This window comes from Peromyscus maniculatus, chromosome 20, assembly GCF_049852395.1.
Source record: "Peromyscus maniculatus bairdii isolate BWxNUB_F1_BW_parent chromosome 20, HU_Pman_BW_mat_3.1, whole genome shotgun sequence".
NCBI lineage: Eukaryota > Metazoa > Chordata > Mammalia > Rodentia > Cricetidae > Peromyscus > Peromyscus maniculatus.
Window position 1 is genome coordinate 33849174 of NC_134871.1, and position 27788 is coordinate 33876961.

General features: G+C 48.4%; 1 protein-coding gene and 1 pseudogene across 23 annotated transcripts in view; both read right to left on the minus strand.

Moving 5' to 3' along the window:
* Window positions 1-10227: 10227 nt before the first annotated feature.
* On the minus strand, window positions 10228-10431 carry LOC102914847 (DNA-directed RNA polymerases I, II, and III subunit RPABC5 pseudogene; annotated as a pseudogene).
* An 11802-nt stretch (window positions 10432-22233) lies between these two features.
* Window positions 22234-27788, minus strand: part of Asap1 (ArfGAP with SH3 domain, ankyrin repeat and PH domain 1) — a 317439-nt gene continuing 311884 nt past the window's right edge. For 15 of the 23 annotated variants that reach the window (XM_076555973.1, XM_076555967.1, XM_076555974.1 and 12 more), the window contains 2 exons: window positions 26358-26480; window positions 22234-24922 (listed from right to left, as the gene is read on the minus strand). In XM_076555973.1, coding sequence (XP_076412088.1) covers window positions 24848-24922; window positions 26358-26480 — 198 coding nt within the window. In that variant the 3' untranslated portion in view covers window positions 22234-24847. The remainder of the gene's footprint in view (window positions 24923-26357; window positions 26481-27788) is intronic. The other 8 variants (XR_013046411.1, XR_013046407.1, XR_013046404.1 and 5 more) reach the window with 4 other exon arrangements.

Sequence of the window (27788 nt, forward strand, 5' to 3'; positions counted from 1 at the left end):
AGGCATGAGTTCAAATCCTCCCTCGCCACTGCATTTCATGGCCCTGGACCAACATCAGAGCCTGCCAGGGCATCAGCAACTCTTGGCTGTGAAGGAGGGGAGCCGATGCCATCTTACAGTGTGAGAAGTGGTCTGAATAACGAGTCACTGGTCAGCTATAAACTTGAGGAGAGCTGGGCAGTGGTGGCAGATGCCTTTAATCCCAGCACTCAGGATTAAAGCAGAGGCAGGTGGATCTCTCTGTGAGTTCGAGGCCAACCTCGTCTTCAGAGCCAGTTCCAGGACAGCCAGGGCAGTTACACAGAGCAACCTTTTCTCAAAAAACCAAACAAATAAACAACAAACAAAAAACAAAACCTTGAGAAACAGGTACAGGGCTTGAACATGGCAGAGCGGAGCAGCCTGTGAAGAGGTCTTCATTCCGGATGCTCACAGAGTGTGCCAAAGGCTATGCACACCTCACTTAGCTCCCACCACGGTCCATGAAGCAGCCTGCCCAGGGTGAAGCATGAAGACGCCGAAGCTGGGACAGATGGCATCAGCCTGAGGTCATACCTATCACATACCAGTGGAGCCAGGCATGTACCCAGGTTGTCTCACTGAAGCCACAGGACTTGCCCAATCTGAGGGCCCCTGTGAAATGGGACAGTAATGAATCCCTATGCAGCAGAACCTAGGAGGGCTCTCACCACGGTTGCTATTTCTATTGGAGTGATTGTTAAAGATGTAAGGACTTGAAGTTTTCTAGGAAGCTGGGGGCGAGGGTCTTCAAACAACACAGGACAGTTGGGGGCCAGGGTATGGGCAGGAGACAAGGAAGAGCAGGGGAGGGGGAGGGCATGGTCAGGGCACCATGCTCAGCCTGCACTCCACTGAGGTTAGCACTTGCTAGGATGGAGTCCAACGATCTTACCTGTGTGCCTCAGATAGGAAAGTGTCTGCTCACTCACTGGCCCCAGTGAGACTGAGTCTGGCTTGTTCAACCAGACTTGACATGCTTGACAGACTCAAGCAAATGGAGCGCTGGAAAGAGAGTTTGCGGAGCCTTTGGCAAGTCTGTGGTGGCCTGGGATATCAACCCTGACAGCAAATAGTGAATTCCAATATCCTGTAAGGAATTCCACCTGCCATTTCCAGTGGTGCGAGAGCACAGGCAAGACATGGAACCCCTGATTCTAATGTGCCCATCTGTCAATGGGACTGATAATGTCATCTCCTGGTATAGGAGGGACCTACTATATGATGAGATAATGAATGTTACATTATTTGTCAACTGGGACGCCATCTTTTTAATCTTAATATTAAAACTGGATCTCATGGCATCTTTCAAGCAAAAGCTGCCATTCCCTTTCACGTGTGCAAAAAGTCCTTCACAAAGATGCCTCTAAAATATGGCTTGCGTGATTGCAGGATCAGGTGCTGTTCTGTGTAAAAAGCAACAGAAGGTGGAAGTCAGGTGACTCAGGTACTTATTTTGTCCTGCTGGGTTAGCAGTCTGCAATTAAACAGATCATACATCCCATCGTGGCCAAAGCAAACACAGGGAAGGCCTCTTACCTGCTTGCCTGGCTTCCCACCCCTCCATTCCGGCCATTCACCTTTTCCCACCCTCTGGTCCCAGAGCTGATGCAGAAGATACTAACCTAGCCGAGGCTTGCAAAGATGCCACACGGGGACACAGCCGGGCACGTGGAAGATGCCTGCAGATCGCTCACCAGCACCTCAGGCCCCACATCCCCCTCAGTGAAGCAGAGTGCCCTGCTATAGCATAAAGCTAAAGCCGGAATAGTAGTTTTTGTGAAAGACACAAGGAATCTGAGCCTTCCAAAGCTGGCTCACCAACGCCCATTCAGGAATCAGAGGTGTGAGGCCAGCTGTGGCCATTGCGGGAGGTCTTGTCTCAAAAACAAAATCTGCAGGGTATGGTGGTTGCCTGCCTTTAATCTCGACACTCAGGAGACAAAGGCAGGCAGATCTCTGTGAGTCTGACACTGTGATCTACATACAGAGTTCTGGCCAGCCAATGACACACAGTGAGACCCTGTCTCAAGAAAAGCCCAAATGAAGCCGGGCAGTGGTGGCGCACGCCTTTAATCCCAGCACTCGGGAGGCAGAGGCAGGCGAATCTTTGTGAGTTCGACTCCAGCCTGGTCTACAAAGTGAGATCCAGGACAGGCTCCAAAGCTACACAGAGAAACCCTGTCTCAGGGGGGAAAAAAATGAAAAAGAAAAAAAGAAAAGAAACAAAAAGAAAAGAAAGGAAAAGAAAAGAAAGAAGAAAAACCCAACTGAACAACCAAACAAAATCTGGAGTGTCAGAGCTGCTGGGGCTGCTGGAATAGGGAGGAAAGATGGGGAAGGGAATACTTGATGAATACAAGGTTTTATTTTCAAGTAACAGAATTCTTCTTCTTCTTCTTCTTCTTCTTCTTCTTCTTCTTCTTCTTCTTCTTCTTCTTCTTCTTCTTCTTCTTCTTCTTCTTTTGATTTTTTTGATTTCGAGACAGGGTTTCTCTGTGTAGCTTTGGAATCTGTCCTAGAACTCACTCTGTAGCCCAGGCTAGCCTTGAATTTACAGAGATCCACTGGCCTCTGCCTCCCAAGTGCTGGGATTAAAGACCTGTGCCACCACTGCCAGGTGACCCCAAACTTCTGATTCATTCTCTCTCTCTCTCTCTCTCTCTCTCTCTCTCTCTCTCTCTCTCTCTCTCTCTGTCTCTCTCTCTCTCCCTCTCTCTCTCTTTTGGTTTTTTGAGACAGGGTTTCTCTGTGTAGCTTTGTGCCTTTCCTGGATCTCGCTCTGTAGACCAGGCTGGCCTTGAACTCACAAAGATCCACCTGGCTCTGCCTCCCGAGTGCTGGGATTAAAGGCATGTGCCAACACTGCCCGGCCTGATCCTCCTATCTCTTTACAGGTGTGTGCCACCACACCTGGATTTTTTTTAATGTGTATTTTTTATTAGTAAAGCCTTGGGGATGGGGAGTATTTAGTCACACTCTACCTCAGGTTTCTTCAGATGAAAATGGGCTGATGGTGAGACCTACAGCAAGGAATGATGGGGACTGTGGGATGATGGAGGTAAACTTTCACTCAGAAGGTGTTTAATAAATGGTGTGGCTATTGTTACTATACAGTATATGAAGTCTTTCAAAGTGTTTGTAGAGTATGTCAGTGAGTGATCTGGGCCACTGTGACAAGGATGCCAGACTGCCTGTCTCATGCTATGGTTTGGATATGCCGTAGTCCCACAAAGGCCACTGTGTGGAAGACTTGGCATCAGACACTGATGCTAGTGAGAGGTCATTGGAGTGTGGCCAGTGGCTTCACTATGGACTAACCCATAGCTGAATGCGCTAAGGAGAGGCGGGGACTCATTTCATGGGGGGGGGGGTAGCTGTAAGTGCCTTTGGAGGAAACTTATCCTCTCTCAGACTGGCACCAAGCTTTGCTGCCATGATACTCTGCTTCAGATCCATCTGGAGCACTGCGGTCAAAATCTTTCTTCCACCACGTTGACTTTGCCCCGTATTTGCTCCCGGCAGCGAGAAACCGAGAGGCCCAGTTCTAAACACCATGGGTTTGTTTCTCCTGTGTTCTAGAGACTGGAGTCCCGGGTCAGGGTCGACATTGATGGATTCAGGACAGTACCTTATCCCAGGCTGCAGATTTCTGACTTCTTGCTATGTCCTTACATGGTGAAAGGCCAAAGGGCACTCTCTGGGCCTTTTTCTTAAGGGTACCAGTGCCTTTCATGAGGGCTCTACCCTATGGCCAAATGAGTTCCCAAAGGTCTTACATCCTAGTGTTGAATGATATTTGGAGTTAGCACTTAAATATATGAGTTTGGGGACCACCCAAGAATCTGTCCATTGCAAGGTGATTTTAGAAGTACCTGTGTCAAGAGCCGTGATGTTGGAATAGACATATAGACATGACCATCTCCTTTCCCCATCCATCCTCATGGGACTCTGAGGACATGAGGTGAGAGAAAAGAGAGCAAGTTTAGGGTATGTTGCTAGCACTTCATAAAGTGACAGCTAGGTGGTGGCACATGCCTTTAATCCCAGTACTTGGGAGGCAGAGGCAGGCAGATCTCTGTGAGTTCGAGGCCAGCCTGGGCTACAGAGTGAGTTCCAGGTCAGGCTCCAAAGCTACACAGAGAAACCCTGTCTCAAAAAAAGAGAGTGAAAACTATCAAAAAAGGGCAGTAAAGAAACAGGACCTGGTATGGTGGCACACGCCTTTAATCCAAGCACTCAGAGGCAGGGGCAGGTGGATCTCTGTGAGTTCAAGGTCAGCCTAGTTTACACAGTGAAACTCTGTCTCAAACAAACTGTAAGTCTGAGCATATCATGTAGTTGTCCCTAGGACCTCACTCCCTAAAGAAAGTGGGAAGCATATTTGTTCTCAAGATATTGCTGTGAATATACCCAAATGGAGGATTTACCCAAATGGAGAACTTTTTCCTGTTCAGAAAAACTCCTTTTTGAGGATGGACTTCATTCCTGCCTGAGGTGATGCTGGATCCTGTGAGATAATAAATGGCCCTACATGATAAAGGACAGGTTTCCTCCACTGGTCACACTTGCCTCCAAATGTGTGTGTGTGTGTGCGCGCACGCGCACACATACATTTAGGATGAATTTGGGGCCTGGTGTGAAGAATGTAAGGCCCTGTGCCTGCTGGGTAATCACTGCCACTGAGTTACACCTCAACCCCCTAGAGTCAGAATTTCCATCCGGATCTGAATGATTCCAAAGTCTTAGATTTTTAAGCTTTGTCATTGTATTACTTCAATAGTGTAAGTAATCTCAACATGATTTCAGTTATATAGAAGGCTGTATGTTCATTGTATGTGCGTAGACTTAGTAAGCATCCTTGAATTTGGTTTCTAGAGCCAACACCAAGAAACGACTACAGCTGTATTCGCAGTTATGAGAAAAACCATATATGCGAAATGCTGTGTTCTGATGCAAGCGGATCTGGGATGGTGTCACAGCCCAGGGCTCTGAGTCAGTGGGTGTGGGTGGAACTCCTGATTCAGACGTTCCCCCAGCTCTCCAACTGCAAACTTAGGGTTTGTTGTTCACTTCAATGACACTTTTGAGATCTTTATGTTGACATGTCCACCTGCCCACCTTCCTCCCTTTCTCTCTTTCTTTTTGAAACAGGGGCTCATATATCCTAAGCTGGCCTTGCACTCAACACGTAATTGAGGATGACCTCGAACTTCCTCCTCCTGCCTCCATCCCCTGTTGGCGTGGTGCTGAGGATGGGGATCAGGACTTTGTGCATGTTAGGCAGGCACTGTGCCCCCTGAGCCACATCCCAGCTCAAAGACTTCCACTCGCTGCATTTAACGCCTGTGGATTTTCACTGCTCCAGTCTCCCCTGTTCAAACTGACCTGGCCTCGGCATCCGGCATGGCATCTGCTTCCTAGAGAAGGCTGCCCCTCATTCAGGCCTGTCTTCACCATCTCCACTCACTTCTTCCATGCCAGCTTCTCAAGAATGCTTCCCTGGTGGTGCCAAGGTAAATCCCAGAGTCTGGTCTCCTCGGCATCCTGGTTGTCCGTGCTTACCTTCCTTGCCCACGCTACCTTCATTTTCCACAGGACTGTGTTTGTTAAAGCACTCCCATGCATTTCACTGCCAGTGTCTCCACTGACCTCGTTCAACAGCCCAAGATGGAGACCCAGCAGGGCATGTTGATAGCATTTGCCTATAAGGAAAAGAAATCACAGAAACATTGAGTGTCTTGTGGAAGGGTCACAGAACAAGTTAAAAATAAATTTTGAACTAAAGGTCAGCTTTTCAGATGCCCAATCAACATTCTCATTGTGCGGATAAGAAAACTAAGTTTGATTATGTGGTGATCCCAGGGCCACTTGCATCAAAACACTGAAAGGCCTGTTAAAGATACAGATCCTCAGGCCCTGTCATCTATATTCTTGACCTCCAGGTCTGAGTGGGCCCTGGAATCTACATCTCCACAATACTGGGTATTAAACCCTGGGTCTTACGTATGCCAGACACATAGGTTACCACTGAGCTACATCTGCTTGGCTACTGGAGATAGGGTCTTGCTTATGTAGCCTAGGCTAGCCTTGAGCTGCCAATCTTCCTTGCCCCCTCCTTCTGAGCACTGGAATTATAGACATATACCACCATGCCTGGCAGGAATCTGCAATTTAATGGGTCTTGCAGAGTAACTCACACTCACTACTAAGTTCAACATACGCCCTCTGCTCTGTGGCCTTCATAGTGATGTGTTTACAGTTGGCAGCTGCGGCCAGTGACCTTGCCCAGCTATGTGGGAGCTGTCTGCCAAAAAGAAGGCAGGGCTTGCCCGTGTTTCTCAAACTTGAATACACATGGCAGTTACTTTAAAGCTAATCACACTGTAACAATGGCAAAGACCCCTTGCCTGACCCAACCAATAGAGTCCCACTGGGGGAAATGACACTTCCAACCTGAATCTTGGGAGTCATGATCAAACAGCATCACTTAGCAACCAGGGTCACAACAGTAGGGAGCCAGTAGAAGCAGATTTGTGGGGGAGGGGGTATTTCCAGCTAAGATGGGCTAAGCAACAAGTAGATTTATCCTCTAGCTTTAAGCAACTGGGGGGAAAAAACCCCAAAACCTCATGAACCAGGCATCATAGTGGCACACACCTCTAATCCCTGCTCTGGAAGCAGAGGCAGGAGAATCATTGCCAAATTCAAGGCCAACCCTACCTACTTAATGAGTTGTTATACAATGAGACTCTGTCTCTAAAAACCCAAACCAACAAACAACAGACAAAACAAACTCCCAGCCAAACATATATACAGGTGTGTGTATGTGTGTGTGTGGGGGGGTGTAGGACTGAATGAAAATATCTCTCTTCAGGAGGTGAACTGTGGGCTATGAGGATAACCAGCTTCAACTCCATTTGGGGGTCCATTCTATCCTTTAGTGACCAGCTCCATGCGGTGTCCCTAGCTTCCCATGGAAGGAGATCCTTGCACTGCCTGATGTCTTTAGGTCAAGCTTCAGTGGTGGCTCTGGTTATCCTCAGCCATGTCTGCCCACCTGGGGCCTGGTGGTCAGGAAGTCGCATCCATCTTTGCATATCCCTGTATACGGCACTGTTCTGCAGAGTGGTTCCTGTGACGTTTTCTGGAAGGAAGAACCAGTGATACTTTCCATTCTGTTTATCATTCAAAGAAAGATCCTTTGAAAGGGAACGTTTTAGAACTGCCAAGGTTCTTGGCATTTCCACTGAGCAGTCAGAACGGGTGATTCTTTGGATGAGGCTCTGCCTGGAGAAAGGAAGAGCTGGGGACTCCTCGCAGTGGGCATTGCAAAGTGTCACAGCAGGCACAGGGAGAGGACAGACATCACTGTCATCATCGAGTCTGGAAAGATATATCCAGGAGCACCAAAGGTACCCCTGAGCGACAGGAAGGCAGAGTGAGTCTTCCCAACAGAAACTAACCGGGCAAATTGTAAGGCTCTTCCTTCGGTGCCTCTGCCTTCAAGAAAAGCAATGGAGGGGCGGGAGAGATGGCTCAGAGGTTAAAAGCACTGGCTGCTCTTCCAAAGGACCTGGGTTCAATTCCCAGCACCCACAGGGCAGCTCACAACTGTAACTCCAAGATCTGACACCCTCACACAGACATACATGCAGGCAAAACACCAATGCACAGAAAATAAAATAAGTATAAATAAAAAAAAAAGAAAAGAAAAGAAAAGTAGTGGAGTAGAGCATGGTGGCGCACACCTTTAATCCCAGCACTCAGGAGGCAGAGGCAGAGGCAGAGGCAGAGGCAGAGGAGAGGCAGAGGCAGAGGCAGAGGCAGAGGCAGAGGCAGAGGCAGAGGCAGAGGCAGAGGCAGAGGCAGAGGCAGAGGCAGAGGCAGAGGCAGGCAGATCTTTGAGTTCGAGGCCAGACTGGTTTACAGAATGAATTCCAGGACAGCCAGGGATACACAGAGAAACCTTGTCTCAGAAAAAAAGAAAGGGGGGCAGGGGAGGAAAGAGGGAAAAAAGCAATCATGGTAAAACAAAAATAAATAAAACAAAATGTATAAAAACAAATTATTTATTTATTTATTAGCAAAATTCATTTTGAACTTTCAAGAGGATGCTAAGTTAATCTGGCAGCATCAAGTAACAGAGACCACCATCACATCATCATCATCCTCGGTTTCCTTCTTGGGGCTTAGTACCAGATATTGTCGATTTTACTGAGGTTATTTTCTGTTCCCCCATGGAGTACAAGCCCCATGGAAACAGGGAATCTATGGCTACATTCCTTCCTGCCATGGCAAAAGCAACTTATGGAAAGAAGGTGGAGTGTTTGGCTCACACTTCAGGGGACGGACGGTCCATTATGCTGTGGAAGGCATGGCAGCAGGCCCTTGAACCAGTTGGTCACGTGGCATCCACAGGCAAGGAGCAGAGAGCGATGAATATCAGTGCTCAGCTTCCTGTCTCCCTTTGATGCAATCCGGGACCCCCACAATCCCCGCACCTCCACCCACCCCCACCCAGGGGATGGTGCAGCCTCTGGAACCAGCCTTCCCACATCTACGGCTGTAATCAAGGTAAGTCTCACAGACACAGTCTCCAGCTTGTCCTTGGTGAACCTGTTACTTGACAACCGAGTGTACCCATCCTAGATGCTTATTCTTTGGGTCATCCTCAGCTCCTAGCTCAGGGCCTGTGGAGCCCAGGCTGCCCCAGGACTGATGTCTTTGCCCCAGGGAGTAGCCCACACCACAACTCTTACTAACCTGGTGAAAAAAGTCCACAATAAAGGAGGCAGGGTTGGGGGTGGGATGGGAGTGGGGATGGTGGCACACGCCTTTAATTCCAGCAGTCAGGAGGCAGAGGCAGGTGGATTTCTGTGAGTTAGAGGACAGCCTGGGCTACAGAGCGAGATCCAGGACAGGCACCAAAACTACACGGAGAAACCCTGTCTCGAAGAAGAAAAAAAAAGGAGGGCAGCAAGAAGGACTTCCTGCTTCTAGCTTAGGTCTGGGAAACATAAAAATGTTTTTTGGTCTTTCATTTTGTTAAAATTCTGAGAGGCTTAGCACACTCACCAAAAGATGTGTGTCCTGTTTACCAACTCCACCTCCTGCAAGGTTCTTTCTCCTTCTGGCCACCAAACTTTAGACCTCGTGGCCATCTTAGCCAACTCCAGCCTCCTCTCCCTGCTTATTGCAGCTTCTGCTACCTTTGCAGCCAACTTTCTCCTGTCCCTTTCCCCCTCCCCCTTTCAGTGGGCAGGAGAAGCCGTACCTCCCCTCCGGAGTCTGTTGCCCCTCTTTCCTCCAAGATGACCAGGTCCCTGAGTTTGTTATTCAGTTAGCCCCCGGTATCGTAGGGGTCTGTAGGTTTTAAGACGTCCTAGACACTGGCTCTAACTTGTACAAATCCTCTGGTCCAAATTTCTGCACCCTTGTTGGCACCGCTACTCCAGACCTGGGCTATGTCTTCATCGATTTAGGGCGCTCATTAGCCTCCAACATCTTCCTGTCCGCATGGCGCTCCTCTCTGCTTTCTTCTGGAAGAGGCCCAGTAGAGCGCAGAGACCGGCTTTTAGTGCACAGGACACAGTGCATACTGAGAAATGGGTTCCTTTGTTTCAAGAAGTTTGCTAGTAAGAATCCCCTCTGGAGGGCTCAACACAGTTGCCTTCCTCAGTCTCCTGTGGACAGCTCTGTTGTGCACTATTTGCCCATCAATGGTGCCCCTGCAGGGCATCCTTCTTTGCCCTGTCCCTGTCCACATGGAGGATGGAATGTCTGCAGGCCAAGTGTGAGATGGCTGGGGAAGGCATAGGGATGTGATGCTTCAAACTTGTTAAGTATCATGACCCACTTTCAGAAAGACTAGACCCAGAATGAGTAAACTCTCACCTGAGAACTATACATCCTTTCTAAAGGGTTCCCATGTGTGCAATGTACCCCAGGTGAGCTCAAAACTTGTGATCTTCCACCCTCAGCCTCTTGAGCAGCTAGGATTGTATGTATGTGACATTCCGAAGAGTTAACATGTTTTGTTTTGTTTTGTTTTGTTTTCTGCAAAGGTCTTTACTGAACTGTTTCTTCCAGGGTGAGGGGACCTGGCCACAGCCAGGCACCCCCCTCCCCACCTCCCCAACACCTCAGTTTGAACTCAGCATGGCAGACTGTCCATGACAAGCAGAGGAGGACAGTAAGCTCCAGCAGTCACTTCCCCAGGGGAGCATAGTTGAGCAGCTTTTCAATCAGGTCCTTGTGTGCTAGCCACGGGCAGCGACAGCAGTAGCACTTCAGGCCCAGAGCATCCAGGGCATCCCCTGTGGTGTACTCGGCCTGCAGCAGACCCAGATAGGCTTCCCATGTGTTGCTGACGATCTTCCCGCAGGTAAAGCAGCGAACTGGGATGATCATGGCAGTGTCTCGAGTTCACGTGTTTTAATTATTTATATTTTTAGTTTAGTTTGCTGGGTGCTGTGACCCATGCCTTTACTCCCAGGAGGCAGAAGCAGGCAGATCTCAGCTTTGTTTGAGGCCAGCCTGGCCTGCGTATTGAGTTCTAGGCCAGCCAGGATTACTTTGTGAGACCCTATGTCAAAAAAGAGAAAGAATAAGAATTTAGCCGAGCACAATGTTGTATTGTTCTGACGGACCTCACATTTCCAAGAGTTGGCATGCTTGTCAGTGTTGGTATTCCTGGCACCTCCTACGTGTGTGGCTAAGAGGACTTACTATTGTGCACGTGGCCCCTCCTGGAGCATGCTGTCAATCTGGGAAGCACCACATGCCTTTGTTTTGCTGGATGGGCTCTCAGTGTCACAGGGCAGGCCTGTGTGGTTCTGTCCCTTGTCCTGGAGCCTGGGATATAGTAGCTACACAGCAAATGTTCTTTAAAAGAAAGAACTGGGTCAGTCAGGAAGATGAGCCTTGGAGCATTAGGAAGAGGTTGCCCGATGCTGGGAACTTGTTAGAGATACAGAGGGGTGGTAAGCAAGGCTGTGGTTCCTAGATGTCACAAGAGCTACCTACTCACCTCCTGGCCTGTCAGTCCTAACTACAGGCTAGCTGCTGGGCTGGCCTTGTCCTGGCTGGGAAGTGTGTGCGTGTGTGTGTGTGTGTGTGTGTGTGTGTGTGTGTGTGTGTGTGACAGAGAGACAGAAAGAGACAGAGAGACACAGAGACAGAGACAAATAGGCAGAGACAAAGACACAGAGACAGACACAGAGAGATACAGAGACATACACAGAGAGAGACAGACACAGAGACAGAGATACAGAGACATAGAGAGACAGGGACAGACAGAGAGAGATAGAGAGAGCGCACACATTGCCATGGGCAAAGCCATCAGTGTTGTGGGTGATGTTGGGACAGGAAGACTTATCATCCCCAATATTGGAGGGAGGTCAGCCACATTGTAATCACAGGAGACCTTATCAAATGCTGATAAGGGGTCAGGGTGACATCACAAAAGGAGTTGACCATGAAACTAGAAGTGTCACGCCTTGAAATTAGAAAAAAAGGGTCCCAAGCCAAGGAATGCAAGGAGCGTCAAGAAGATAGAAAAATCAACTAAATGAATTCTTGAAACTTCCAAGAACCAACCCCCACACACCTTGATTTTAGACTTCTAACATCCATAGCCATAAGAAATGTATTGAAATAAACTTCTGGGTCTGTCTGCTCTAGTGGCCTTAGGAAACCACCACTGAGCCCCTGGGTCTGGTCTGTAAAGTATAGAGGAGTTAGCCTGCACCCTGCAGCTGATGAGATGCATTCAGGAAGGTCAGAACACTGCCTGATACACAGGATGCAAGTCTCTCAGCCTTCCTGAACCCAGACACACACAGGATCAGGCGGGGCTGCATCTGGGGTCCAGTTGTTTTCAGGGGGTTCCCATGCCAGAGTCTCCCTGGCCCCTGGGTCTCTCTTCCTCCCTCAGGGTTACACAAACAAGCCTTGGAGGTTCCGGATCAGCCTGGAGCATAGAGCTCTGTTTCTCCAGGGCATGAGGAAAGGCAGGGAGCTGATGGGGACTGGTTGGCGGGAAGAGTCCTAGCCCCTAACTTCACTGCTTTGATGAAGTTCAAATGGGCAGCCAGGTAAGAATCAAGGGTCCCTTCTTACCCTCCTACAAGGCAGGGTGAAAGAAAGCCTCGTCACTTTGGGTAGCACAGCAGCTGAGCCATGCACAAAGTTTGTGCACACATACACACGGGGGCCAAGACACATGCGGAGTGTGCCGTCTGCGTGTCCAGTAGAGAGAGGAGAGCTGGGAGAGTGAATGCTTGCTCAAGGCTCTGCAGCTGCCTAGGTCTCCAGGAAGGGTCAGATCCAGGCTCTACTCCCCTTCCACCCAGCATTTTGGGTTGGTGGTCCCCATAGCTGGACCCCTTTTCTGGGCTCCTGATGTTCCTTCTCAACCTTCCTTCCTTCCTAATGGGGTGCAACAAATGGAATTATTTCTATTCCATATACGCTTTGTTTTGTTGAGGTAGAGACTTACATTTTAACCTCGGCCGGCCTCAAACTCACTACCAAACTTTAGGAAAGTCTTTGGCCTCAGCCTCCTCAGCACTAGGCTCCAGTTTGTTTTATACCATGGCCAACCAATGCCAACTGGATTAGGATTTTAGAACCCTCTGCTGGGCCACCAGGAAAAGATTTGCTTCTCCGGGGTTCTTCTACGTGGTTAGGGTAGAAGAGGACAGGGCTCAGTGGCCCCACCTACTTGAAGAGGTCAGCTGAGGACTCATCCTGAGCTTGAGGATAGGCAGGCATATGTGGCCCCAGTTAGGAACTTGCTGACTGGTCAGTGGTCTGAACGAGGAAGCCCAGGTAGGACACTAAGAGGGTAGGGCAAAGGCATGGCCAGCAGATGCCTCACGGTGGGGAAGAGCTGAGGAGGGCTATGAGTGAATTGATGGTGTGTGTGTGGGGCCAGGAAAATCTGAAGAGGCCAGAACTCAGATGCCAGCCAGTTCCACCTCAGTTCTTCTCTTTTTCATTCATAGCCACATGATGTTTTGAATAGGTTTTTTTTTTTTTTTTTTTTTTTTTTTAAGAAAAAAATGTGTGAATGTTACCTTACAAAGAATCATTGCGGCCATCTACTCAGAAAGCCCCTGGGAGGGTATGAGAAGCAGGAACTCTCACTGACTCAGCGGGCTTCCTCCATCTACCTGGAGACTGAGAAGGTCTGTTTACCCCATGCAGGGTCTGCGTCTCCTGAGTTGCCATGTCAGGTTAGGTACAGGACCCATCTACTCAAACGGACAGTCTAACATATTGTTTGGCAGCGGCAAGAGAATTGCCTCATCCTGGCTCGGAGCCTGACTCCTCTATGGCATCACCAGAGCTCTGCCCTGATGGAGGTGTGTGGGCAGAGGCATCCTGTCTGCAAGGATATTCTCTGTGCAGAGACCAAGAGAGGCCCAGACACCAGCACTTCCGCCTTGATACCACCACTCTGAAACTGACTCAGAGTGGGGAGGGAGTTCACCACCAGGGGCTGGGGAGCAAAGAAGAGGAACTTGACAACAGTTTCATTTTTACTATTAAAGCCACAGCTCATTCTTAGGAGGGCATGCCTGTAGCTGATGGATCAACTTGTTACAGGAAGTCAGCGTCTGAACCTCTGGAAGGACTCTAGGACTGGGGTCCTACCCCCTCCTTGAGCCCCTACAACACACTACCCAGGTTGCTCTGCAACCTGACCTAGGAAGCAGAGTACAGCGGTGCACAGGTTCAAGGGCACCCGGGGCACAGGATATGCAGGCTGGGAACCCTCAGAAAGTGTGGTGACAGATGCTTGGGAGGACTAAGAAACCCTTGCTGGGGTCAGAAGGCTATTTCCCCAGGCTAGGAAAAACAAATGGTGACTTGCCTTTGGTTTCAGTGGACAGAAAACCTCACAGGCACAGGGGGTGGGAAACACTGTGTCTCTTAATAATAAACGAAAAAGTATGGTATCTCCCCCTTGCCACCGTCCGGTCTGCCGCCCCCTCCCGAACCTCCCCCCCCATCACTGTGAGAGATCAGGTTCAAGTATCTCCTACTAAAGGCTGGTATGTCCTGTAGGAACAGGGTATAGGACTAAGGGGGCGGTGCCAGGCTGTTGCATATAGGTATCTGGGGGAGAGGGAGCAGATTCTTACTGGGCCCCAAGCTGACACCAGAACAGATGGAAGTCTCTGTTTTATTTTAAAAGTGTAGGGTTTTAAAGGGGCTGGGGAAATGGCTTGGTGAGCCGCTGAATTCAGGTCCCCAGCACCCATGGAAAAAGCTGGGCATGGTCACAGGCAGCCACAAGCCCAGTGCTTCTGGTTGGTAACAGGTGGGTTCCTGGAGCTCACTGAGCAGTGCATCTCACCAATCAGTGAGCTCCAGGTTTAGTGATCTTCTGTCTCGAAAATTAAGATGGAAGATGGGCGCGGCGCATGCCTTTAATCCCAGCACTCGGAAGGTAGAGGCAATTGATCTCTGTGATCTCGAGGCCAACTTGGTTTACAGGGCAAGTTCCAGGCCAGCCAGGGCTACACAGTGAGACCTTATCTCAAACAAAAAAGAAAGAAAAGAGAAACAGAAAAGGCTGAGATAGAAAGCAGTAGAGGGAGGCACTTGTTAACCGTCGGCCCTCCCACCCACGTACACACACATGCACATAGACATGTACATGTGAATATACACATGTTGATGAAATATGTACATAGTTAAAACCATGGAGAAAGGCCCACTCTCTTTTTCTTTCATTCTCCCTGCCACCACCCCTAAGGTCTTGCTATGTAGTTATGGCTGGCCTGGAACTATGTAGACCAGGCTAGACTTGAACTTTTTTGGCTATCCTCCTGCCTCCTACCACCCAGTTTAGAAAGATTATTCTAAAACACTTTATGTTGCATGTTCCATGTCCATCCTGTGGTGGCTGCCACATGTCATCTACCAGCAGACTCAGGGCTCAGAAGAGTCAGGTAATTTGCCCATGCCTGCTCAGCTTCCAAGGGGGGACAGCCATTCACCAGTCATGTCTGGACACTCAGTGCTCTGATTCATCTTAGCGGCACTTGAAGGCAGGTCCTTTGGGAGATGTGGTGGTGAGAATTTGCCTGCATAAATGGATTAATGAGTTACTGAGGAAGTGGCTTCTTAATACCTCTTTCTGGCACTTCAGTGTATCTCAGCATGTGGCACCCTTCATTCTGTTGGGAGGCAGGAAGTAGCTCCATCATAGGCCGAACAGATATGGCCTCATGCAATTGGACTTCTAAGAACAAATAAATGCCTCTTCTTGATAAATTATCTGGCCTCGGGCATTCAGTGACTGCAGCAGAAAACCAACCGTCACTGCATTCAAAGGCAGGTTCATGTGAATCCAAAGCCCACATCTTAAGTTGGACCAAACACAGCTTCATTCCATGAGTGAAACCAAGGACCCCTACACATGCTCCAGATGACCAGACCAGCCTCGGAAGGCTTTGGAGTTTGCGCTTCAGAAAGTTCATCTTTTTGAAGAGGCAATCAGTGATCTGAAGAGAACAAGAAAAATGCAACCCACAAATGGCAGAAAAATAACCTGCCAATCTTACGCCTAGAAAGGACTTATATCTAGACTGTAAGAACAGCAAAGCCATACCTGTAGTGTAGTCACAGAACTTTGTTTTTGTTTTTGTTTTTGTTTTTCTTGAGACAGGGTTTCTCTGTGTAGCTTTGTGCCTTTCCTGGAACTCACACTGTAGCCCAAGCTGGCCTTGAACTCACAGAGATCTGCCTGCTTCTGCCTCCTGAGTGCTGGGATTAAAGATGTACACCACCACCACCTGGCTAGTCACAACACTTTGGAAGGTAAGGCAGGAGGATCTTCATGACTTGAGGCCAGGTTAGGCTACACAGCCCTGCATCAAAAAGCCAAAAAATGAAGAAAGAAACCAAAAGCAAAACACCAAGCATCCAAAATCCCAAATCAAACAAGAAAAACACAACACCCCCACCAAAGCAAAATAAAACCAAAAAATAAATAAATACAGCTCAAAAATTTAAAGATCAGTAAAAGATCTGAAAACTTCTTCCTTCAAAGATCTGCAAATGTGCTCAGCATCATGAGTCTTCAGGGAAATGCAAATCAAAACCACCGTGAGAGATCACTATACCCTTTTTAGGATGGCTGCTATAAAAATAGAAAACCAGTGTGGGTGAGGACACTGAGAAATGGGAAGCCTCCTGCATCGCTGCTGGAATGGAAATCAGGGTGGCTGCTGCAGGAGGTCTCCTGGCAGGTCCTCAGAAGGCCACACACAGAACTACCCCATGACCCACCAATTCCATCCCAAGGTCCGTAGACACAAGCACAAGAATTTAAAGAGCAAGCCCATTCCAAATATCACCCAAGTTCTTCCCAGCAGCATGGTTTGTCACAGTCCATAACGGTGGTCACAAGAAATGGAGGGCAGCCCCACGGTGGAAGATTATTTGGCAATAAAAAGAAATGAAAGCTGGCTGTGGTGGTGTGCTTTGGTAATCCTAGCACCAGGGAGGTCAGAAGAAGGCACTGGGCTCCCTAGAACTGGAATTATTGATGGTTGTGAGCTACCATGTGTGTGCTGGGAATTGAATCCAGGTCCTCTGTAAGAGCAACAAGTGCTCTTGGCCACTGAGCCATCTCTCTACCCTAGACTGTTAAGAAAGATGTTTACTGAGGTATACCTTATGGCCTTCTGGAGCTGGCTCAACACAACTTTTCACAAAGGACATTATTTTTTATTTTATATTAGCTGTTTACCAATATTTCTGTATACAAATTGTACAGAATAATGGTTTCACTGTGACATCTTCACACACGCACACAGCCCACCTCTACCATATTCTTCTACTTACCCCCCCGCCCCAGCTCCTCTAGCCCTCTTTCTGGTCTCCAAACTCCCGAGGAAGGACTTTGTCCTCTCCTCCTAGCCTGTTGTTCAGAGGCACACATTGGTAGCTTGGCACATCTGTGGCAGAAATGAAGATGCCACAGGAACTGGCGTGGCCACAAGTAAGAGTTTCTTTTAAACACTGTCTTTTTAGATAGGGTCTCGTTACAGCTGCTTCTGGACTTGAACTTGAGATCCTTCTGCCTCGGTCTCCCAAGGTCTGGGATCAGCTGTGTGATCACCAAACCTAGCTTAAAATTCTTCTAAAATGAAATTCATTTTGTAGAATTTCATATACCTGTGCTGTATCTACATCATTTTCCTTCCCTTTTCTCTTTCCAACCTCTTCCACATCTCCCCGCCTCCTCTCAAATTCATAGCCTCGTTTTAATTATTGCTACATATAACGAACTTATGTGAAATAAATGCAATATATAAATGAATAAACACACAAATACAACCTGCGAGAGCTAGTTGGACATTTATCGGCATGCCACAGAGAGTACCATAGAATAGACGAGAAAGTACAGGAAGCTTGGGCAAGCATCCATGACTGGCACCTACAACAATAGATTAGTGTCTGTACCCCAATCCCTGATCTCCAGGGCCCTGCTCTAGTGGTTACCCTATTCTGAACCATAACCATGGATCTCATAGATCATCCACTTTGGAACATTAGGCATCTTAAACACCTAATTCTTTTGAGTCTGGATTCTCAGCCATTTGTGAGATTCAGCGTGCGGTTGTGAACTGACTGTTCATTCTTCTTTTGTGTGTGACAAGTGCATGCTTGTGTGTGTGTGTGGGTCTGGGTGTGTGCCACAGTGCACATGTGGAGGTCAGGGGACCTCAGGTGTCAGTCCAAGCTTTCTACCTTGAGACAGGATCTCTTATTTACTGCTTTCCATATCAGTCTAGCCGGCCTATGAGCTTCTGGTTCCTCCATTTCTTACTCCCATCTCGCTGTAGGGGTATGTTGGGATTGGAGATTATACATCTCTGCATCCAGCTTTTACATGAGCCCTGAATGGTCAGGCTGCTGTGACAAGGGTTTTACCCATTGCAAATTGTCTAGTCGGGAATATTCATTCTCACTACTGAAACCATCCTACAGATACTAGCATCTTCTACTGTGGTACAGTCAAGGGCGGGCCTTCTAGGCTTTGGGTGGAGAGGAAAGCGAAGGCTATAGAGACTGGTGGGTAAGAGCTAGCCTGGGCATATCTGCTGGTCCTTTCTCAGGCTGACATAGCCACGAAGAAGCATCAGAGAGAAGCAGTTGACTGGTGACTGGAAGTAGAGTCCTAGTGGCTGAAGTATTGTGTGAGTGTGTGTGTGTATGTGTGTATGTGTGTGTGTGTGTGTGTGTGTGTGTGTGTGTGTGTGTGTGTGTGTGTGTTGCTTAGGCTGGTCTCGAACTCAGGGTCTTTGTGTCTGAGCCTCCCCAGTAGCTGGGATGACAGGCCGATGCCACTGTACCCAGCTGAGGCTTAAGTGGTTCCAGCTGAGCAGGAACTAGGCTTGCACATTCAGACAATGTGCCCTTTGCGTCTTTGTTCTGCAGCTTAGGGCTCCATAAGAGGTCCATTGTCCGGCTGCCTGTGTCGGGGTGGGAGTCAGCAGTATGCGGCTGAAGCGTGCAGAGCCAAGTGTAGCAGGGTTCCCTGGCATTGACCTTCTGTGGGGGTGAGAGGGCTCCACAGGCTTCTGGAAGGGGAGCAGCTATGTGCCTCTCCTTTACACCCTTTAGAAGAGAGTGACCCACAGAGATCCTGAAGTGTATGTCCCAGTCTTTCTCCTATTTCCTGGCACACAACTTCTGAATCCCTTGGAACCTCAGAAGTGACAGTGTCTTTTTATATGCTAATGTCTGGCTGGTAGTTGCTGGCTCCTAAGGCTGACTATGGAAAGACCAAGGCAAAATGAAAGGGTTCTCACTTTTTAGACCTATGCCCCATCCAGTCAGAAGGACAGAGGACTGAAGGTGAAGGTGAGCTCTAGGAATGGATTACTGAACCACCCTGTCCACAGAACAAAGCCTCCACAAAACCCCGAAGGGATAGAGCTTCCATGAGGGAAACAGCCCCTTGTAGTTCCTGGGTGGGTTAGAGGCCCTGCTTTCTATCCTCTGGCCTCACTACACACGTCTCCAGCTTGTTCCTGTGCAATGACCTCTATTAAAACTTGGTGAGCCAGGCACATCTTTAATCCCAGCCCTCGAGAGGCAGAGGCAGACAGATCTACTTGAGCTTGAGGCCAGCCTGGTCTATAAAGCAACTTCCAGCACAGCCACGGTTACACAGAGAAACCCTGTGTAAAACAAACCTACCAACCAACCAACCAACCAACCAACCAACCAACCAACCAACCAACCAACCAACCAACCAACCAACCCCGGTGAACAAGTTTCCTTGAGTTCTGTGACCACTCTAGCAAGTTGATTCCAGCGGAGTCTATGGGAACCCCAATTGCTAGCCAGTGTCAAGCTTGTGACTCAGGTATGAACAGTTAGGGACTTGGGGGAACAAGTCCTCCCCTGAGGGATCCGCCAACATCTTCAGGTAGAGATGGCATCAGGACTGAGCTGGATCAGCAGGCACCCAGCTGGTGCCTCCCTAGCACCTCTGCTCCAGGGTCCAGCTTGGTGTTCTTGGTGTGCCTGCAGGAGCCCTTCTAACTACTGACCACGTCACGTGCTCTGTCTTTTGAGGACTGCCCAGGGATCACCGACGCCGTCCAGCACTCAGTAGATCCTTTGCCCTAATTTCTCACTTGTCACCGAGGAGGAAGGTGAGGAAAATTCTTTCTATCTCCTGTCTTCATTTGGGAAACATACTTCAGTTCTAAAGTTACCACCGTTCTCCCATTTGCACAGAGGAAAAACCTGAGGCTTGGAAGGTTAGGGGTTAATGCCCAAGGTGTTTTTGTTGTTGTTTTTTATTCCCAGCTCTTGTACCCCTTGAACTCAGGAGGAAGGCATAGGGTGATCACCAGAAGTAGGAGACCAGTCTGGTTTACATAGTGAGTTCCAGCTCAGCCCTATCTCAAACAACATGGAACAAAACACAACCAAACAACCTCTTCCCATAAAAATGTAAACCCTAAAAACAAAACAAAACAAAACAAACAAAAAAAAAAAAAACAAGAGGGATCCCTGAACCTCCCCTGATTCTGACCCTTCAGGGCCAAAGTGACAATATTACAAATGGTCCATCCAGGCCATAAACTGCCACACTGGGGCTGGCCAGAAGATGCACTGCGGGTGACAGGGAGTCCCAGGCCTTTTCCTGGCTGGCAGGGGACAGAGGAAGCCAGAGGGTAGCTCTGGAAGATATCTTCCTGCTTCTCAGAGCTGAGGACGTAGCATCAAGCGATGAAGAACCACCTAGGAATCAATGGAAAGTTAAGGCTCCCAGGAGCGTAAGCAAGTGGCCTCGCAGTGAGGTCTGTGGGTATGTGGCAGAGGCTGGGACGAACTGGGTCTGCGGAACACACACGACTAAGTCCTTTTCTATGCACCCTGCTCTGGAGCAAGTGGCAGCCACAAGCAGGTCCCTGTGCAGAAGCCTGTGTAGGGCTTCAGACCACCCTCCCTTTGGGTGACAATTCCAGAGTTAGGACCTGAGCAGTAGTGCAGGAATGACCGTGTCTGCTGGTTGGTACATGGGACTCACTTGATGTTTGGGGTGAAAATGCTGCCTCCTGGCTTCCTCCCGTGACTCCGTTTCTAAGGACAGGGTCCAGGAAGCTCGTTCTCTTTTGAGGAGCCCAGAAGCTCAGAGCCCAACTCTAGTGGAACTTCAAGTCATGGTGCAGGTGACACATTTGCCCTGCTTGTCCTCTGATAGGCTTGGAACTGTAAGGTGGCATCTGAATCCCAACACAGGCATCTCCCCTAGCAGAAGCGGAAAGCCTTCACAGTATCTGGCTAAGGTTTGCTGTGTGGTATGACTTGTGCAAACAGCTGTGTTCATCTGAGCAGCATTAACTCGGGTTTGGGGGAGCTTACATGTTTCAGGGTCTGCATGCAGCTGCACAGTTCTCTCTGCCGTCTCCTTGGTTCTGTTCCACATGTTTTAGACAACACTGCTGACCTGGTTGTGTATTATCTGAGAACTGTTCCCTGTAGGGTTGGCAAATATGATCATTGCCCTGAAACAGAAACTCCCTGGTTCATGCTCCCCTGGTGGCTATCTGGTAGATGGTGGGGCCGCGGGTGTGTGTGTGTGTGTGTGTGTGTGTGTGTGTGTGTGTGTGTGTGTGTGTGTGAGTTTTTACTCAGCTTCTTACTTCTGACCAGGAGCAAAAGGTCCCCAGGTTCAAGTCTGGCCTCCAACACCAGAAATGGCTTGACTCTTTACACATTAACCCGTGAACACTGGTGCCACCTGCAAATGGAGAATACAGAGTTTCCTTCATAGCACTGATAACTCAGCCTAGTTTTCCAGAAAGGAAACTGCGCCATCTTCCTGATGAGGCTTTATTATGCTCCCACCAATGACTATCTGACTAGAATTGTGTCCTGAAGCCTTTTGACTATACTAATCTTGACTTGTGTGGACTCTTGACTCCGTGTTTTTCCAGGCACAGATTTCCACCCCTGCATGCATTTTCCTGCACCTCATTTCCAGGCCCCTTGGGCTCACAGAGGGCACAGTAGATGCTGCAGAGCGCATCTGTTTGGTCTACCCAGCTGTGTGGCTGCTTCACCAGGAGTTAGTTACAATCATGCAAGATAGGCAGATGTAGCACTCAGCACATTAACATATGGTCCTAGCCACAGGAAAAGGGACAGAGTCAAGGTATGGAGTATCACGTTCTCTAGGCACGCCATGCTGGTTGCCTTGAATGCTCAGCAGTTGTTGACTACCTGTAAGGACAACCACAGGAGACCCCTTGCATTCATCATGGAGGAGGAAGGGCTTATAAGGCCCCTCCCCTCCCTGATACAAGGTGTTACAGTTCTGGGTGGTGCAGTTGCCTACGTTGCCCATGTTCCTGTAAGTAACCCCTCATGGAAACTCCTGTAAGTATCCACAAATAAACATACAGATTCATCAGGCTAGACTTGGAAGAACTGTTCGGTCTGCTGTTAGTGCCTTATCTGGGGTGAACAGATGAAAAGTTCACACAAGGTGGGACTGGGAGAGGACTCAGGTGAGCCCGGGAAGGCTACGCACTGTTACGTATCTAGAGTGAGCTGTGGCACAGGATGACTTATGCTACCCATCTCCACCCCCCAAGCCAGATCATTTTTTTTTCTCCCAGTGAATAAAGTAGTGGACAACTCACAAAATGGCCTGATTTCAGATGCTTGGGATCAACTGAGAATATGTTTATTTAAAAGCAATTTTAAATATTAAAAAAGTAGAAATTAACACATACAGTACTGAGAAACGGTCACATTAAATACATGTGAAATGAGAAGCGTACTGATGCTTGGTGGTGACTCCCAGGTAAGAATGTGGGATTTATACTAGTGGCAGGCACGACAGGACTCCTATACACCATGTCCAGGTAGTAGGCAATAAAAAAAATAAATAACAATTGCTGTCCAACAGGAAAAGAAGACACACTGTTTGCAGATATAATTCTTCCCTTCTAGGGGAGAAGAGCAATGAATTTGCTTTCTTTCTTAAGGTTCCATACCTTCAAACTATGATGTCATCACAAAACTGCAGAGGCCCTGCAAGGTTCCAGAACAAGGTCAGGTTTAAACTTCACAAGACTGCCCGAGGAAGGTCTACCTAGTTTTCCTATGTCCCACAGTACAGCGGAGTGGAGAGAACTCAAACTCCCGACAGGAAACAAACAGAAACCAGGAAAGAAAGGTATGCACATACATTTGCGTGAGAGCCTGCAGCAGAAGAGGACACGAGAGGGAACTCTCCGGCATTTCAGAGATGGAGCTTGTCTGTTGGAAAACCAGCTTACATTTGGGTCAGCAGAACACAGTCTAGATCTCCAAAATGCAACTTCAATGTGTCTGAAGAATGTGTGGACGAAGTGGGGCACTGGGCAACCACCACATTCCGAAAACCAGTCTGGCCTCTAAAACAAAGGCTGCTGGGTGCTGCTGGACGCACACTAGCATGCTCTTGGTTTGATGTGGGGATGCACAGGTGCCCAGACACTATGGAAGCAATTGCTTAAGATCAGTTTCCAGTAACAGATGATAGAGTATTCTGAAGGTTTATCATGCAAGGTATATTTCTTGGGTGGCTATTCTGGGTTCTCCCTGTAACCACTTAAGCAGAACTAAACTAGTATTTACCAAGCACTGTGGCCATGAGAGGACTCTTCCCACAGGCTTTGTGGGAGCTGTGCTTCTGTGAGATCCAGGTTTCTCATTCATTGCCTAGATTATCTGTTTAAAAAATATTTGTCTTCTGTGCTGTGGTCCAAACAGCAACTCAAGCAAACGTAACTCCAGAAGGGCAACACACACACACTTTGGAATCAGAACAGTCCTGGACCCAGAAGTACAAACAACTAAAGCATTCTTTCCCCAAATTCGGACTGAAGCTAAAGATGGAAATGCAATATACTGAATGGGCTGAAGGGAAAAACCAAAACAAAGGAAAATACAGGCCACAACAAACCAGAGACAGACAGACAGATAGCCAGACAGACAGAGATGGCTTGCAGAGAGCTTTATCACAGTGCAATTCATAGCAGCGTCCCACAGCTCGGGCATAAACTGACGTGAAGGGCATGTGTCTACACACAAGAAAATGAATCTGTAACTGGAGTTTAAGGAAGAGAACGGAAGGAGAAAAAGAAAGCCTGGTGTCAGCACCTCGATTCTGCACTAGAAAACTCAAAGACTGACTTGACAATTTTTCTTCTTGAATAGTAAAGGTTTAATCAAGAACGGAATGAAGAAAATCATTTGAAACTGACACTCTGGACGCTTGAAAACAGTTGAGGGGTGCTGTGTCAACGCGATGTGCAAACACTCTGGAGAAGGCCAAATGAGTGACCAGAAACAAGGATTGTTGCAATCTTGTAACTTCTGCTTTAATGGCAATCAAGTTTAAAAATGTACAGTTCACTTCTTCATACTGTTCGTTCCTTTATAAAAGGCAGAATTCGGGTAAGCTTCTAGATGCATGCATAATGTAGAGGTGGATATTTTCTGGCAGTCCTTGGTTCCTGAAAGTTGAACTTCATCAGACGTGGTTTTAAGCTTTTGTCAAAATAGTCATGAAGGATATGTTAATTTTTGCATAATGAGGTAATATCTCAGGGGTGGGCACTCGCCATAAGATGTACAAATCCACTCATCTAAACTTGTACAAGGCCGTGTACACTGTAAAATGCTGCAGAGAATTTTGTGTCAGTGAGTATTTGCTGAAGGAATAACACATTTAACTGAGCACTTTTCTGTAATAAATACCAAAGTAGGTTTTTGTAGCTGTAAACTGTGTACACAGGTAACTACAGGCTGGCAGGCCAGGGACTAACTTAAAGTTCTGCCTGGAGCACAGAACCCACCTCTGCTAATGTTGCATGTTCAGTAACGCCACTGAGAATACTGCATTGTTAGGAGCGCCAGTTCTGCACCCTTCAGCAGCTGCTGGAGACTCTTCACCTGGAAAACCAGCAGCTCCTAGACTCCTGGTTTTTGTTTGCTCGTCAAACAGCATAGAGAGAGAGATGTGAGTGCTAGATGCCAAGGATGGCTTTGGCAAACCAGTAAGGCGCACCAGGTCCCGAGGCTACCCTAACACTGGTGAAGGCAGAAGACCACAGGATATTTACAATACATACTATATTCCCCTCTTGAGTGGCCCTTCCATGAGTTCTTGGTCTGTAACAGCAGCTATATACAGGTTGTATACAGGATTACATGGAGGCAGCGGTCTGGCATGAAGGGTGTGGACGGACGGACGGACGGACGGACGGACAGAAGGTTCTGCTTTTTGCTAGTCAGACAGGATGTGAACAAAGGACACTGGAAAGACACCCTTCCTTTCAGGCTGTCCTTCGATGTGCCCAATCTGCAGGGAGAAAGGAATAGTTAGAAAGGAGATAGCGCCAAGTTCACCCACCCTACTCTGCGGCAAACCACACAGTGTTTGATAATAATAAGCAACGCGGCAAGGCCGCAGCCCCAGAAGACCAAGTGCAGCCTTGCAGAGCTTAGCACGTGTGCATGATCTCAAGGCACCACTGAGATGGGATTACTGAGGAAGGCTTCTGCAGGTGTCGGGTTCTGTGTCCATGCTCGATGCTCTCATGAGTGGTCATGCCATGGGGAACCCCAGACAAACCTTGATAAGCCTCTTACTTATAAAATTCGGTAAAAAAAAAAAAGAAAGAAAAAGGTCCCTCCTTCAGGCTTGTGTAATTAAGATTGAAAAGAAAAACTGTACGCAGACGAGTTGTTGTCCCTCTGGCTCCTATAGATGTCAGCGTTCTGAGACTGACAGTGGCCTATGACAGTTTTACCACTTGCAGCATAAACCTGCAAGCCACGGTTACACAACTTCCCTGATTACCTCAATGAGGTCAATGGTGGCTGTACTGAGAGGCATCCTGTTGTGGGCTCTGCATGGTAGGAATACATCAAGGGCATGTGCATTGGCTGTCAGTGCCCGCCAAATCCACAGAAGCGGCCATCGGAGAGCTGGGCAAAGGCAGCCGGGATGGGTCCCCTTTCCCTCTCCTTCCGTTAAGCACCTGCTGTCCAGTTTGCTGTGGGCTCAAGAGCTGTGCCTAGGCCTCCATGTTACTGGTCTCCTTTGAGAAGCGTGGGAGAACCCGGCCTGACTCTCTCACCGATTTTAATTGATTCTGTGCTCAGAAGGTTCCCTGAGTTACACACCAGTATTAGAATCTCCACCTCTTTACTAGGGTGCGTGTTGAGCCGGTGGCTCATTGAATTTCCCTGGGCACGTTACTGAAACATCCCAGGGGTCTCAGCTGGAGTCACTGGTTTCTTAGCAGTGACTATGATCACGGCTGGGCTCTACGTGGTAACATTATCAGACCACGGAGTGAGATCTCGATATCCTTGTAAAGTAGGACTCTGTCCCATTTTGTTTCTCTCAGAGGAAACAGGTTTACAGACGGGATGAGCTTGGTTCAAGTCCACAGGGCAAGCAACTGACACCATCAGGGGACTTCAGGCTCTAAGTGACTGTCCTAAGGTGGTGTCCTAGCAAGGGCACACTGGGAGCAGGCTTGGCTCTGCCAACAAGGAAGCACCTCTAAGTACCCCTGCTCATCCTGCCCAGAAAAAGCATTCCCGTCAGGTTGCTTGGCCCATTTTCAAAGTAACTTTGTCTTTTCATAACGTAAGCTTAAGAGACAGAAGGGCAAATGCAAATGGCCGTGGGGTGAACTAGGTACCCAGCAGGACCCTCACATCCGCCTACGGAGTGAAGAGTTGCAGGGGGACGGAGGGTAAAGCAGACAGACATGGGTACATACCCACCACTCCTGGTCCTCTTCCCCTGTCACAATGATCACTTCTCCCTCGATAAATGTGAGCTCATCGTCGTTGTCTGCCTGGCAGTCATAAATGGTCTTCACGCGCCTCACTTTATTTTTCCCCTAGAATGAAGAAAGCAGGTTCGACTCAAGAGCACATGAAGAAAGGAGAAACAGAGCAGCACTTCGAAAGGTGGGCAAACCCAGGCAGGTGATTGCTCTTTGCCTAGACCTGACCTGACTTTCTCAAGTGTTGGTATTCCTCACGCGTGCATGTGCGTGTGGAGAAGACTGACGTGCTCCCTAGGCACTGTTCATTCCCAGGAGTGACAGCCCCTCCTCTGGCCGGCATCAGCAGGGAACTTTTGGCAGAGGACAACCAATGCAGGTAACAGTCACAACTCAGCTTTCCCAAAATGCATGAGGAGAGCTGTCAATCCTTTGCCGGCCCAACTCCCCGGCATCAGCTCGTGGAGAAATGACGGCAGAAGCTATAAAAATGTGCAAGATCTGCATTTTCTGCATGTTGAATGGACAGCACAGATGGACTTCCTAGGACCTCATGCAAGACAGGTCAGGGCACGTCAGGGAAACCCAGGGAACAGCCTGGGTCTGAACAGTTGTTATTCTGACCAGGACTTTTATTGGCTGGACTTCAGTTCTCTGAAGACAGGAAGGTGTAAACAGAGACAGCACCTTCTAAGGAATACTGTTAGCACTCAGTTAATTAGATTATTAGCAATAGAAATGGCAAGTTACCTCTTTTTGTAAATTTCATGCACATTCGTGCTTTGCCTGCATTTATGTCTGTGTAAAGGTGTCGGTTCCCTTCAAACTGGAGTTACAGGCAGCTTATGAACTGCCATTTGGTTGCTGGGATTTGAACCCGGGTACTCTGCAAGAGCAGCCAGTGCTTCCAACTGCCAAGCCAGGGCTCCAGCCCCAGCAATTTATCTCTTTAAGTGCTCTGGGCCAAGAGAATCTTTTCCTTTATCCCTGGCTTTTCTCTTGATCCCAGTCCCTTCCTGAGTTCCTGGGGGAGGGGCTGGGGTATGTGTGTTGGTGAGGTTGGAAGGTCAACCAGAACCACAGCAGCAGATGGCCATCTCAGTGCTGAGAGATTGAGAAGGCCCGTAATGTGTTCACTGATAATGGTGAGGATTAAGTGAGAGACTATCACTAAGGCAGGCAGCAGGAACTGGCGTTCTGAGCTCATCAAAAGCCCAGAGAATCTGTCAGAAGTGCTGAGGAAGGCTGGAAGAATGGCAAACCAACAATGGTGGCCTCAAGTCCATGGGAGGATGGGTCGTTTCTACCTTTAGTGTTGACATGCAGCACTGGTATAATACGATGACCCAACAGAGATGTCAGAGACAGTGGGAAGAGTTTTGGTTCTCTACCTTATTCTGGAGTGCTTGGGTCCTATGTTAC